This window comes from Zalophus californianus, chromosome 6, assembly GCF_009762305.2.
Source record: "Zalophus californianus isolate mZalCal1 chromosome 6, mZalCal1.pri.v2, whole genome shotgun sequence".
NCBI lineage: Eukaryota > Metazoa > Chordata > Mammalia > Carnivora > Otariidae > Zalophus > Zalophus californianus.
Genome location: NC_045600.1, coordinates 26,319,975 through 26,334,387, shown reverse-complemented (window position 1 = coordinate 26,334,387; position 14,413 = coordinate 26,319,975). Strand labels below are relative to the sequence as shown.

The 14,413-nt window shown below is 51.7% G+C and overlaps 1 protein-coding gene across 2 annotated transcripts in view; it reads left to right on the top strand.

Moving 5' to 3' along the window:
- JDP2 (Jun dimerization protein 2) overlaps window positions 1-11,195 on the top strand; it is a 39,695-nt gene extending 28,500 nt beyond the window's left edge. The window contains exons 3-6 of one of the 2 annotated variants that reach the window (XR_003515649.1): window positions 2,723-2,827; window positions 3,644-3,702; window positions 6,796-6,917; window positions 10,018-10,153. Coding sequence is in view for 1 of the 2 variants with exons in the window: in XM_027569699.2 (XP_027425500.1) it covers window positions 2,723-2,827; window positions 10,018-10,203 (291 nt within the window). In the remaining variant the exon portion in view is untranslated. Of the gene's footprint in view, window positions 1-2,722; window positions 2,828-3,643; window positions 3,703-6,795; window positions 6,918-10,017 lie in introns of both variants that reach the window. The other variant, XM_027569699.2, reaches the window with a different exon arrangement.
- The last annotated feature ends 3,218 nt before the right edge of the window (window positions 11,196-14,413 follow it).

Sequence of the window (14,413 nt, the reverse complement as noted above, 5' to 3'; positions counted from 1 at the left end):
CTTGCCTTATTGGGAGATGTCAGCTGAGGTGGAGCATGGGTGCACGAGAGGCCTGGGGATGGGTTTGGAGGCTACTGGGGGCCCGTGGAACTTTAGCAGAGGGTTGCCCAGCCCAGACTGTGTCCGGGCCTATTCAGGATTTGTGCAGACCTACCATAGCCATCAGGGGCCTGCTCCGGGTCGAGGCTCTGTCTGTGGTCAGTGTGCTTCTGGGGAAGACAGGACCGAACCCCCAAGCTTTGCTGGCCTCCTGCACAGACAGAAGAGGCCAACCCTGGTGGAAAAGTCTCCTTACTAGCACCGGGGGAAAGCTTATCAGAGGCAAACATAGGCAGTAAATCGTTTTTATAATTATAGAATCCAAGCCTATGCCATCTTTCCCTGGAATCTTTTATTTCGTTCATTCCACTAACACTTACTGAGCCCGCATGAAGTGCCATGTTCTATCCAGGCATTGGGGATGTTTAGGTCCCCCATCCTTCAGCCTAGCAGGGAAGACAGATACCCACATTAACAGAGAACTCTGATGAGATGTGAGAGAGACTCTTACAGCCTGGTACTCACAGGGCTGTGGCAGCACAAAGCAGTTAATTCTGTCTGGGGAGTCAAAAGAGCCTTCCTGGAAGAGGTGACATTTGCTTTTGAAGGTTGAGTAAGAGTTTACCAATGGGGAAAGGAAGGTCGTCTCAGGCGGGCTTGGAGAAGGGGGAGACATCTGGAGGGAGGGTGATGGCTGGAGGGGATGGATGAGGCTGGAGCAGCCCCGATGGGGGCATCAGCCTGGCCCAGTTGAGCTCTTAAACGCCCAGCATTGAGCCTTTTTGAATCTGCAGCTGGAGCAGCTTCCGTTTGCCCCTGGCTTCGTGCAGGGCTGGGGTGGGGAGCGGGGTCTTGGAGGATGGAGCTTGTGTCCCCCAGGAAGTGGCTGTTCTGTCAGAGCCCGGGCTCACTCCGGCCTCATGAGCCCCGCACTGCCCGGGTTGCACACATCAGCTCGGCAGTTTGTGGGCAAACCCTCTTGGCCGAGGGGAGATTGCACCGCCAGCCACTTCCTCCCGTTCCTTCCCTCTGCCTGTCGTCACGGTTACCTCGGCTGTGTTGGGGGTGAGGTTGAGGTTGGGCGGAATCAGTTTTGTCCCGGTTTCTATTTTCCCAGATGCAGGTCAGCCAGAGGAGCTGTCACTTCTGGTTCTGTTTCAAGGGAGGCCAAGGGGCTGGGAGGTGCTTGGGTGTGGCGCTGTTGACAAGGTGCCTTTCCAGCCAGCCTCCCAGGACGGGTGGGAGTGGGTCAGGGAGAAGCTCAGAGGTGGCGGGGAAGGAGAAAGGACCGCCTCACCAGGGCCTGCGCCGATGGCCATGCGTGCTGGTCTCCGGCCAGGCTGTCGGTCCTAAGCTCCTAGAGCATGCTGGGAGAGCATGGAGAGAGGCTGTTTATTTTCCTGGCCTGGGGCCCTTTCTGCTGAGACCTTGTTCCAGGCCTCAGGCTGCCAGATTCACCCCCACTGGCTCGAGAAGTGAGAGAGTTGGCAGGCCCAGAGCAGTCCAACGACTTCTCTCGTGGCCTCTAAGCTGTCCTCAGCCCAGCTGGTCCCGTGTGTCCTCCAGACCCCCCTGGTCGCTAACGGACAGCGAGAGGCACTGCATCGAAGTGACCCTGATGGGTCAGGGCTGTGTGGGCCCGTGATCAGTCAAGAGCAGGAAGGTTGAAGTCAGAGAAATCCGAGTTAGAATCCCGACCCTGCCATTTCTTAGTCGGATGGCCTTGGGCAAATGGAACCCTGCAGCTTCGGTCCCACCAACCGTAAAATGGGACAGTAATAGGACCTTCCTCATTGACCGTGAGGATAACATGATCTCTGTGGAAAGCATTTAACAAATAGGCATCGAAGAGCAGTTATTGTTGTTATTATTAAGGAAACAAGAGAACCTGCAACTTTCACTGAAAGTCAGGGTTGGTGAGCAGTGAATTTCTTCCTTCTCATTTAATGGGCCCTGTCTTATGCACGGTGAACTTTCTAAAGTGTCCTGGGGAAGAAGCAAGCAAAGCTGGAGACTCAGGAAGCCTGTCTGCTTGTGTCCCGCGCAGGGCACTCTGGGGCACCCTGGGATCCTGGGATACAGGTGGGTGTCATGGGGAAAGAGCATGCAGAAGCCGGGAGAAGGATCAAAGCCAGGTGAGGAGACTGGGGAGACTGGTTAGGAGCGCCAGGAGGTGGATCGGAGCCTCTGGAAGGACCAGGAGGGAGGGTACCTGGGGAGGTGGAAGTATGTGGGGGTAGAACGTGAAATCTGTGTTCATGCCCAAGGCATTTTTTAAAGGAAGTGCCTGGGGACTGCTGGCCTGGAAAATAGTGCCCAGAAGGTTCGGGCTGGGCAAGAGAGCAGACCGCCACTGCCCGCTGGGTGTCAGTGTCACCTCTGTGTGAGGAGACTTGCTAGGCTCGGAGCCTGCTGGACTCGGCAGAACCCAGGCAGCCCTGCCCTCCCGGGCCACTGAGCCCTCCCAGGTTTGCCCACCTGCTCCAGGAGGACCCGTGGGCCGGCTGGGAGACGCTGCCATCCCACCGGCCAGGAAGCAGGCCGGCTGGCAGGCAGGGCCGGCTTGCTCACCGCCGAGATGGGGGTTAGGAGGGGGATTGCCCATCTGTCTGTGTGTGTCGGGAGGGAAGCTGCCCTCCAGGCCTGCCTCCGTGTTTCATCGGCGGCTCTGTGCCCCTCACAGCTAGATGAAGAAGAGGAGCGAAGGAAAAGGCGCCGGGAGAAGAACAAAGTCGCGGCGGCCCGATGCCGGAACAAGAAGAAGGAGCGGACGGAGTTTCTGCAGCGGGTGAGCAGGCCAGGGGCCGGGGCGGGACGCCTGTCTCATTCTTCAGAGCGGGCTCGGCACCAAAGCCTGTGGAATCGAGGTGGACGGGCCCGCATCTGCCCACAGGGCCGCCACCCCTCTGTTCTTCCCTGCCTCCCATCCAGTGCCCTTTCCCTGACCCAAGACAACCCAGGGTCTCTGGCCTCAGGTCCCACCCAGCCAGATCCCCAGAAGGCCAGAGAAGGTGGGAGGAGCCAAGTCCCCTCTATGAGGTCAGACCCTGGTGCCGATTGACCCACAGGGCCTAGGACTGCTACTACTCATTTCGAAACCCTGGTGGCTGCCAAAGTTGTCTATTAGGGTGGATGCTAATGACGTGTAGGTGACAACCTCCCAACTTGTGAGCGGTGGATGCAGCACCAGGAGAGAGAGAAGCTCCTCCCTTAGCTGCAGGAGGCTCTTCCAGCCCTGCATCCCGTCTGGCTGCCCTCAGCCTCCCTGAGGGTGACCCCCAAGCCTCTGCTGCCAGGGACCAGAGGTCAGCTCTGCACTCGAAGGCCAGCAGAGGGGGTCACCTCCCTCCCCAGCCCTCAGAGCGGGTCCCTGCCCTTACACCTGGACTGTGCCAAGCAGGGTGTTTGTTCTTTTTCCCTCTGGAGTTCTAGCTCTTAGGCCTTCGCCGCATCTCAAAAATGATGCATGGCAGTGAAGGGACATGACCAGGAAAGCTAATCAGTCCAGGCTGGTAGTTTCCAGCCTCCCCACTCTGGATCACTTGTTCATTACTAAGTAATGATAGTTGCAATAATAATCCATGGGTCCGGCTCTATTCTATAGGATGCAACAAGTAACAGTGGTGGCTCACATTTGTAAAGTTGGGCAGAGTGCCAAGTCCTGTAAGTATATTATCTCTTCGTTGGCATATTAACTGTATGAGGTCGGCGCTTCATTATTGTCTTTCTACAGATGGGGAAACTAAGGCATGGTGGGGTTAAGTTACTTGCCCAGGCCCCTCAGCAACTGAGTGGTAGAACTGAGATTCAGACCTGAGGCTACTTCAAAGCATTTGTTCTTAACACTCTGCTCTGCTAGCTCTAATTCATTCGTTCATTCGTCTGTGTGTTCATTCTTTCACTCAGTCGTTGATTTGCTGACAAGCATTTTTATCCATGTACTCAGTGCCCAGCACTGTGTCAGGTGCACTGGGGACACACAGGAAGGAGCAGACATAGTCTCTCCCGTGGGACCTGGAGACACAAGGCTGACGTGGCCCGGGTTTTCTCTGATGGTGGGGAATATATGGGTCTCTTCCCATGCTTGCAACCAGCAGAGAGAAAATCCAAGGTCCCAGGGGTAGACAGCATGGGGCCATGTGTACACCACTGGGCTCTAAGTATCTGGGGTAGGTGAATGGCCATTACAGGTGGGAGTTAGACTCTGAGAGCTGGGAGCCTTCTTGGAAGAGAAGGCAGACCAGCTCTGGGCTGGAAGCTTTCAAGAAGTTTCCAAGGCACATGTCTCACATGGGCCTTGTAGATGGATGGAGAGTCCCGCACCTCATGTCCAGCCCTGAGTGCCCGCGGAGCTGGGTGAGGCACAGCAGGGAGCGGAGAAGTCTCACACCAGATCCCTGCCTTCCAGGGCTTGTCAGCCAGTTCGCAGGCAAGATATGCCAAGTGAACACACACTGGTGCGGTGAATGGTGCCAAATGAATGGTGCTAGGTGTTCTCCACATTCCAGGAACATTTGCTGAGCACCTCCTGTATGTATGCAGATATTTCACATGCCTCATTTAATCTTATAACATTCCAATGAGATAAACATTGGTTATCCCCATTGTAGAGATTGACCTATAGCTCAGAAGAGGTCAGATTACTTGCCCAGAGTCACACTGCCAGCAAATGTTAGAGCTAGAATTCATTTATCCCTTTGTTATCCATCCATCCATCCATCCATCCATCCATCCGTCCATCCGTCCAGTGTGTAGTGAGTACCTGCTGCAGAGCAGACAAGCAGGTGATGTCTGCATCGGACAGCAGATAGAAGTGGGGAATGGTTAATGTGTGCTGCGCCTTGTGTTGGGCGAGCCCGGTGGGCCGTGAGGACACACCATGAGGCCCTATCCTAGCCTCGGCAGAGGAAAGACTGCTATTGAGACATAGGCGAGACGTAGGAGCTAACAAGATGAAGGACAGGGATGGAGGGGTGAGCAGGGACAGTGCAAGCAAAGGCCAGAGGCCAGAGGTGCTTAAGGATGTGATTAAGGAATCAAAAAGAATGTCAGTATAGCTGGAATTTAGAGTACAAGGAGGAGAATGGGGGGGGGGAGCCACTGATAGCCAGTGCCCCCCCCCACCCCGTCCTTGCTACGTAGGGTGATCCTCTGTGCTTCGCTCTCTGGGGCAATCCCCCTTTATGCCTCTGGTCCTGGCCTATTTATTAATAGCACCTGCTTTTACTCTCACAAGTATCCCCATTATGATGATGGATGATGTAGTCATGGCGAGCAATGGAAGGTTTCAGTTGGAGAGAGATGCACCTTGGAAAGATCCCTCTGGCTGCAGCGTGGGGCAAGGATTGGGGCAGTGGGAAGACCAGTCCTGTGGCTGTGGTGGTGTCCCTGGTGGCCTTGGGGTTTGGGAGGGGGGTTTGGGCAGGCCTGTCTGGGCCCATCCCAGTCCGCCTCTCCTCCCAGGCTCCTCTTTCCCTCTGGCCTTGGAAACAGAGTTGGGTGTGAGGTTTAGGACATGGATGCCGATGGCTGTGTTGATAGCCAGTGCCCACAGACCTGAGGAATTCTCTTGTAATTTATTTATTTATTATTTTTTAAAGATTTATTTATTATTTGAGAGAGAGAGAGAGAGAGAAGGAGCAGAGGGAGCGAATCCCAAGCCGACTCCCCACTGAGCATAGAGCCCCACATGGGGCTCCAACTCACGACCCCGAGATCATGACCTGAGCCAAAATCAAGAGTCGAATGCTTAACTGACTGAGCCATCCAGGGACCCCTTGTAATCTATTTTTTAACAGGTAAAATATTTATAAGGCTCAGAGGTACATATGGATATGTGTGCGTACCTCCCCCCGCCCCACACACATATGTATAACGTAAAAAGTCACTTTCCCATCCTTGACCCCCAGACACCTAGAGCTGCCCTGGGAGACTCTTAGAGCCTCTCCAAGTTCGCCCGCCTGGACCAGCCGAGTCCTTGAGGCAGCCAGGGTGACCTCGGTACCTCCTCCGTCTGCAGTGAGGGGCAACAACCCCTCCGCTTCGCACTCCGGGAACTGCTGCGCCTGTCGCACCTTCATTCCCTGGGCTTCGGTAGCAGGAACCCCAGCTCACACTCCCATGGTGCTCTGCGCTCTTCATGGCCATTCTCCAAGCCTTGATCGTCACAGGAAGACGGTGACTCTGGGAGGAGGCAAGGCAGCCCCCACTACCCTGACGAGGATTCTGAGACTCAGAGGGATGGAAGTTTGCTCAAGGCCCCGTAGCAGCTGAGGCGGGACTAGAGCCCAGGGCTTCCTCTCCTGCCCAGCACGCTGTTCGGGTTGCCTGGGCTCAGGGAAATTGGGGATCTGGTTCACAGTGACATAGCTCAAGTGGCAGAGTCGGGATTTTAATTCAGACCGGTCTTTGGGGCTCAGAAGGGGCCACACCAGCCTTCTTCCCAATACTTACCCAAAAAGTTGGGAAGTAGAACTCTTTTAAGTGCATTAGGGTAACTATGTTTTAAAAGATTAAATCAGAGAATCTTAATGCTTAAAGTCCCCTGGGCCAATCATTATATTTTCTGGGAGGAGACTGAAGCCCTGAGAAGGGAATTGACTTGGCCAAGGTCCCATAGCCAGGATGAAAAGCCAAAACACCCAGCCCCTTACCTGTATTTTTTCTCCTGCCTTTGCAGAGCACAGTAGTAGAGACAATGTACTTTCACTTGCACTAACTCTATTCTAAAACAACAAATGGTTTCATTTTCTCTAGGGCAATAAATATCTACCAGAAGCCAAAACGATAAACAAAAATGCAAGCAGAGTTATTTGCTTCGTAATTAACATGTGAAGATCCTAGCGCACGTTTCTTAATTAATTAGGAAAACAGATCAGGTAATTGCTGTTATAAAACCACAGACGACTTCTACAATCATGGTTAAAAAAAAGATTCTTCTGAACTCATCTTCTACTTACACAATAAATAAAGACATCGCACCACCCAATAAAACAGAAGGAAATAAAACTACAAAGCAGTCAGTTACATTCCGACAGCCGGCCGGTCAGAGTTTAGGATATTCCATGATATACTCTAACATTTAAAAAAAAAAACAACAGAACACAGTGCCATTTCAATGATGAATGTGTGTGTGAAGCCACACGCCTATTTGGGTTTTTGTGTGACACAGATGTTCACCCATGAAGTTGGTTCGACATGCATCGTTTCAAGGAGGTAAATTGGCGCCTAGTACTGAATGCTGCGGGTCTGACCCTGGCCCTTGCACGTCCACTTTTAACGTCTACTCACCTGCAACCCGACTGCTTCCTTGCCATCCCCCAAACAGCAGCCCCTTCCCCCAATGCAGGCCTTGGACCCCGCCCCCCCCAACAAGGTCCACAGGCAGCCTCTCTCATTCTTTTTTTTTTTTTTTTTAAGATTTTATGTATTTATTTGACAGAGAGACACAGCGAGAGAGGGAACACGAGCAGGGGGAGTGGGAGAGGGAGAAGCAAGCTTCCCGCCGAGCAGGGAGCCCAATGCGTGGGGCTCGATCCCAGGACCCTGGGATTATGACCTGAGCCGAAGGCAGACGCTTAACGACTGAGCCACCCAGGCGCCCCAGCCTCTCTCATTCTCCAGATACAGCCAGTCACCTGGACGGGCCAGGCTGCTTTGAACCATCTTCCTCCTCTGCTGCTTCTCCTTCTCCTTCTTCGTAGGTCCTTGCTCAACGCTAAAATAAAAATTCCTAAGCCTCCCTAACCTTTCAGGGGACAAGGGGCTTTTCCTGTGTGAGTTCATTTAATCCCCATGAGCATCATCATTAGATAACTGAGACTCAGGGTAGTTAGGAAACTTTCTCTAGACTCTGATTCCAGACCCTACAGCTTTGCCTGATGTGGCTCTAAGTCTGCCTTCCAGAAGGCTCTCTACCCTTCTGTCCTAAAGTGACCTATGGTCACAGTGGAAGATTTCATCTCCTAAACACATCTTAAGCTTATTTCCCATGTCTGTGTCTGTGTCCACTCAGGGTTCCCTTCCTGATGTCCCACCTCCTCCACACCAGCTGACCTTCTCAACCCAACCATTTTTTTAAACCCGAGGCTAGACCTAGCCATTTAGCCCTCTTGGAAGGTCTTCTAGCCCCTGCACTGCTGTTGGGCACACAGTAAACTCTTCCCTCCTGTATGGACCCTGATTCCCCCAGACGTTCATTGTACCTGCAAGTCCTCAGCAAATGCGGGTGGGTGGATTGAACAGAGACTCCTAGAGACAGAGGCTCAGAGGATTCAAAGTTGGAGCTAACATCTTGGCTCAGGGGAACCAGATGGTCAGAGGGTTTGCGAGAAGTCCCCAACGTCATGAGCTCATCAGATCCAGTGAGCAGGCAGCTAAGATTAGCACCTAACTGCCCCCAACTGATGGGTCATAGACTCATGGTTTCACGTGGCGTCTCTCTCCTGGCTTCCAGAGATGGCAGTCTCTTGGAATTCTGAGAACAGGGGACAGGGCCAGCCTCCCCATCATACTTCATCCTGTTGAACCAAAAACCACCATAGCTGATTTTTAATATTTTCCCCCTGAGCATTTTTTTTCCTTTTTTTGAGGCTGTTCTCCCTCAGTATCTGGTCACGAGGACTACAAGTCTCAGCAGTCTGAGCTGCCCGGGCTCTCGTGCTGTGACCTCAGAGACCAGCACAAGGACAGTTCAGGCAGACCAGCGGGTGGGAGACAGCAGCCCTGGGATGAGTGTGGGCCCCACCAAGGGCCCCAAAGACCCCCCGAAGGGGGCTGAGCTCAGCCCGGCCCTGCCTGCCAGAGGGGCTGGCCCCTAGACCCCAGCCAGCATCACCCCGCTCAGTTGTCACACACGCAGTGGCAACCACAGCTTGTTCTTTGCCTGATACAGGTTGCACAACCTCAGCTGTTGACATTTTGTCTAGATAGTTCTTGTTGTGGGGCCATCCTGTGCAGGATGTTTAGGAGCATCCCCAGCCTCCTACTCACTAAATGCCAGCAGCAACCCCCTCCCCAGTTGTGACAACCAAAAACGTCTCCCAGTAGGCAGAATTGCTCCTAGTTGAGAACCACTGGGCTAAACCTTTGTTGGCCCTTGAGTCAATTCCAACTCTCGAATTAGTTGCCCATTTTCAGACACAGTCCAATAAACATCATTCAGGAGCTTTCCTGTCTTAACTGTTTTGACCGCCCCAAGCCTTGAAATGGTATGCTCATCACCTATCCACCCTCTGAACAGGTGAACTCCCCGCAAAATCCAATCGCCATTGTTGCTTCTTTTCCTTGGAGTCTCTCCAACTGAGCTGGAAGTTCACTGGGAATCTCACTTGAGATGTAAAACTTTATTTTGGATCCAGAGGGATGACAGTTGATTGCCTCCCAATGAGCAAAGCTTCTAGATAACAGGGGATAAAGAAGAGGCTGTTTAAATAATTGGGGGCTCATAATCAGGAAGCCCACATTTTAGGAGGAATGACATGACCACACTGGGCTCGGGGATCCCATAGGCCAAAATATCCCCAACATACATTTACACATCACACATCCAAGCACTTTGCCACCCACTGCCAACTGTGGGCCACATCCCCTCTGGACCCTTCATGCACCTGCTCTGGTGCCCCTGAGCCACAATTCTTCTCCCACCCTTTGTTTCTGGGGCAAGGGCCAGGAGGCAGGAGAGCGTTGGCATATTTGCATGATTACAAAGAAGTCACTGTGGCTGGAGTGACTTGAGTGATGGGAGGGAGGTGGGACCCGAGAGGGGCCGCCCCCAGAATATAACCTGGGTTCATCCCACTTTGACCCTGGCCCGGGTCACCGGTGTGACGGGCACTGCTGCAGGAAGTCACTTACTCCAGTGGGAACATGGCAGGCAGAAAACAGGCAAGGGCCAGCTGGGGATGCCTTGTACCTCTCCAGAGGCAGAGCTCGTCCCCAGCGAAAACTTACAGCCCCGTCTCTGTTTCTGTGCTCCAGGAATCTGAGCGGCTGGAACTCATGAACGCGGAGCTGAAGACTCAGATCGAGGAGCTGAAGCAGGAGCGACAGCAGCTCATCCTGATGCTGAACCGGCATCGCCCCACCTGCATTGTCCGGACGGACAGCGTCAAGACCCCCGAGTCGGAAGGCAACCCGCTGTTGGAGCAGCTAGAGAAGAAGTGACCATGGGCTGGGAGCAGGATGAGGAGGACGAGGAGGAGCATTTGGGAAGAGGGGAGAGAACGAGGGCTCCCAGAGGGCCCTTCCTTGCTGCGTGACAAACTTTACAACGAGGCTCAGCCCAGCCAGCTCTGGCCGGGCTTTTTTTGTGAAACTCCGATCAGCCACACAAGGGGAAGAACCGGCTGACAAAACCAGAAGGACCAAGCGCTGAGACCAAAGTAGACGCTCGGGTGGGGCTGCCCTGCCTGGGGCCCAGCTTGAAGGAGGCAGGACAGAGACCTCTGGCCAGAGAGACACCCGCACCGAATGGCCTGGGGCACCGCTCCGGCCTCTGCGCCAGGGCACCCACGGAGGGACCTCAGAGCAGCCAGGAGAAGCCATGGGGTTGCAAACGAAATTCGGCTGGGGATGGAACTCAGAGCCAGACTGCAGCCCGCCTGCCCCCAGCCCTGCCTCCTGACCCTGCTGCGAGGCCGGAGGGGGTGCCGTCGGGAGTGGGGGGGGAGGGGGGCCCTGCCATCCCTGCCCCACCCCCGGGGTCCAGCGCGGGGGGGCCCTGCCGGAGCGGCAGCCGGGGCACACCCCCGCCGGCCCCGCTGGAGTTTGCTGCGGGCACGAGGCGCGGGCGCCCTTCCAAAGCACATACTCACCGAATGTTTACAGACTGGCTGTCCTGGCAGGGCTTTCAACTGCACATGTTTTTTTATACTTTCTTTTTTTTTTTTAATATTTTTTACAAAAAAAAAGATTTTATACAAGCAATATATATATGGATTTCTATAATCACTCGATGTGATATAGTATAAATATGCTATGGTTTGTTTGTTACGAACAGATATCTAGCAGTTATGGCCATTGTGTGTAACTCCTAAGTACTGTAGTAGTCTCTGGGTGTTGGGGGTGGCCGGGGCGGGCATGGGGTGCATTTCCATCCTGGTAAACCCTTCATAGTACTCAGTCCTGTATTGCTCAGTAAAAGTTACTCTTACTTACTCGGCTGCCTCTTGTGGTGTCTGCCTAGGGAATGGGGTGCAAGGCATGCTCGGTGGGCCTCCCGGTGTGTGGTGTCAGAGGATGTTTGGAGCATCTGCTGTAGGCCCTTGGTTTTCACAACAGCCCTCCCAGGTAAGTGTCTATATGCGCCCATTTTACAGATGGGGAAGTTGAGGCTCAGAGAAGTTTAAGAAATCTGCAGTACTTCCTTTGTCTCTTCCCTCCACGAGTATACCGAGTGCCTGCCCTTTGTGTGCCAGGCAAACTACAAGGGGCCGAGTAGTCACCATAAAATGATAATTATCTTGTTCTCTGCCAGTGTGGATAGTTGCTATTTACCACATAGTGCAAATGATTTAATGTCTTCTAGTCTCTAAAGGTGGCTGCAGAGTTTGTGTTCTGGCCATGTATCCAGTTCCTCTAGTGATGAATGCTGGGATCCAAGATTCCTAGGTTCATTCGGCTCCTGCATGGCCACAGTCATCTGTGTTGGGCTCATCATCCCCTCCCTGGGCCTCCCTATGCCTTCCTGCCAGGTGGTCATAAAAAAGGCCTGTGCCCAGAGTTGCTATGAGAATCAACCGTGCAATCTATAAGAAGGACAAGACCCATTAGCAATCAGATGGGCAGAAACCAGGATGTGTTGGTCAGGATATGAATTAAAGGGAACTTACATAGGCCACTAGTAGGAAATCGGTGGGACTCCTGTGTAAAGCAATTTGGCAATAACCGGAGATGCTGAAGCTAAACACGTCCTTTGACCCAGCAATTTCCCTCCTACCCTGGAGGGACTCTAGCACAGGGACCCAAGGAAACCAACAAGAATTTCACCGAGCTCTGTTTGTAATAAAGAGAAACTGGAAACAACCTAAATACCCATGAACAGAAGAGCAGATAAACAAATTGTATTTTTATAAAATCAAATATTATTCAGCAGTTAAAAATGAACCAGAGCTACATGAATCGGTCGGTGTGGATAAATCTCAGGAACACAGTGTTGAGCTGAAGAGGACAGCAAGTCGCAGAAGGATATATGCAGTGTACCATGTATGTAATCTTTCTGAACATGGAAACTAATATTTTACTGTTTACGGGTACACACACCACTGGATAGTAGAGCTATAAAAGCATGCACAGGACTCCTATCAAAATTAAATATCAAAATAAGTAATGGGGAATGCTCCCGGGGGAGGGGAGAGAGGGGGTCGAGGGCAGTATCTGCAAGGCTGGGAAGGACACTGGGCTTCAACTGTATGTGTAATATTTCATTTATTTTAAAAAATCTGAATCAAATGTAGAATAATGTTAGAATTTGTCAGAGGTGAGTGATATTCTTCACATTCTTCTGTATGCTTGGTATGTTTCATAATAAAAGAGAACAAGCCACAGCACAAATAGGTTTTGTTTTTCCATTCTTTCCTTAGCAAACTCAGGTAATAAAAACAAAATCTGAAATTACAATGAAGTTCCAGCATATGCTCTTTGAATTGATGCAAATTTAATTAAATGCTTAGAGGGAGAGAGAGACAATTCAAAGGGTGTGATTTGTTTAGCTGGCCCTTATAATCAGTAAGCCCAAGCCCAGGGGTGAGGGTGTCCAGGGGTGAGGGCACCTTGGGTACTCTTGATCTGGTTCTTTCAGTGGGTCTTGGTCCCTGCTTTTTGCAAACATTTCTCCTTAAATGCTGACTTTTTCATCCCAACCCCTATGTAAAATGCAATCCACTGCACCTTTAAGTTAAGGTTCGAAGCAAAGCAAAGGGGAGGAGGCATTTTAAAGACCCGAATGCAGTTTTCACAGGCGTATTCATTTCTTGTTTTTGCCCTAACGAATTACCACAGATTGAATGGCTTAAAGCAACACAAATTTTATTATTTTTTAAAGATTTTATTTATTTGTTTGACAGAGAACGAACGCATAAGCAGGGGGAGAGGCAGAGGGAGAGGGAGCTCTGCAGGCAGCCCGAGGCTGGGCTTGATCCCAGGACCCTGGGATCATGACTTGAGCCAAAGGCAGACGCTTAACTGACTGAGCCACCCAGGCGCCCCAGCAACACAAATTGTAATATCTTAAAGTTCTGGAGATCAGAAGTCCAAAATGGGTCTCACTGGGTTAAAATCAAGGTGTCAGCTGGCCTGCGTTTCATTTGCAGGCTCTGGTGGGGAAAAATCTGTTTTCTTGCCCTTTCCAGTTTTTGGAGGCTGCCCACATTCCTTGGCTCATGGCCCTTTCCATCTTTAAAGCCAGCAATGGCTGGTTGAGTCTCTCTCACGTCACATCTCTCTGATGCCGACTCTTCCATCTTTTTTTTTTTTTTTTAAGATTTTATTTCTTTATTTGACAGAGAGAGTCGCAGCGAGAGAGGGAGAAGCGGCTTCCCGCGGAGCAGGGAGCCCGATGTGGGGCTCGATCCCAGGACCGTGGGACCATGACCTGAGCCAAAGGCAGGTGCTTAACGACTGAGCCACCCGGGCGCCCCCCTCTTCCATCTTTTAAGGGCCCTTGTGATTATATTGGGACCCACCTGGATAATGAGGATAATCTTATTTTAAGGTGAACTGATGAGCAACTTTATTCTCACAGCACTTACATGGAAAACAGCCTAAATTGCCAGGGAGTGAGGAGAGCTGTAAGAACCTCCAACTCTTAAATTCCTATTGCAGGAGGCAAAGTAATGGCCTCCCAAGAATGGAACCTGTGAATATGTTATGTTATGTGGCAAGGGGGAGTTACGGTTGCATATAGAATTAGTCTCTACACGGGGCGTCCCTAGTGCCTGGCACTGTACTTGGCACAGAGCAGATGGTCAACACACAACATTCATACGCACAGACACACTCACACTCACAGATATACTCGCAGATGTGTGTGATACGGTATAGACCCAGACAAATAGAGCCATACACAACACAGACACACAGACACACAGACACACACACACACACACACACACACACACACACACACATATTCATGTCAGGTGTGACAGCATAAAGTAATGAGATTGATGCCAGTCTTACTCTATATTACATTCTACAATTTTGGAATGAGCTTCTTCTCCATACTGGCAAATAATCTTTCTTTGGGAAGAGCTAAATTATGGTTAATGACAATGTTAATTAAGCTGGGCATACTGTTTTGGCTTACAAACGGAAATATGTCAGACACTGAGTTGTTTGGTTTCTCTGCTGCTCTGTGGGCAATTCCTGAAGAAAC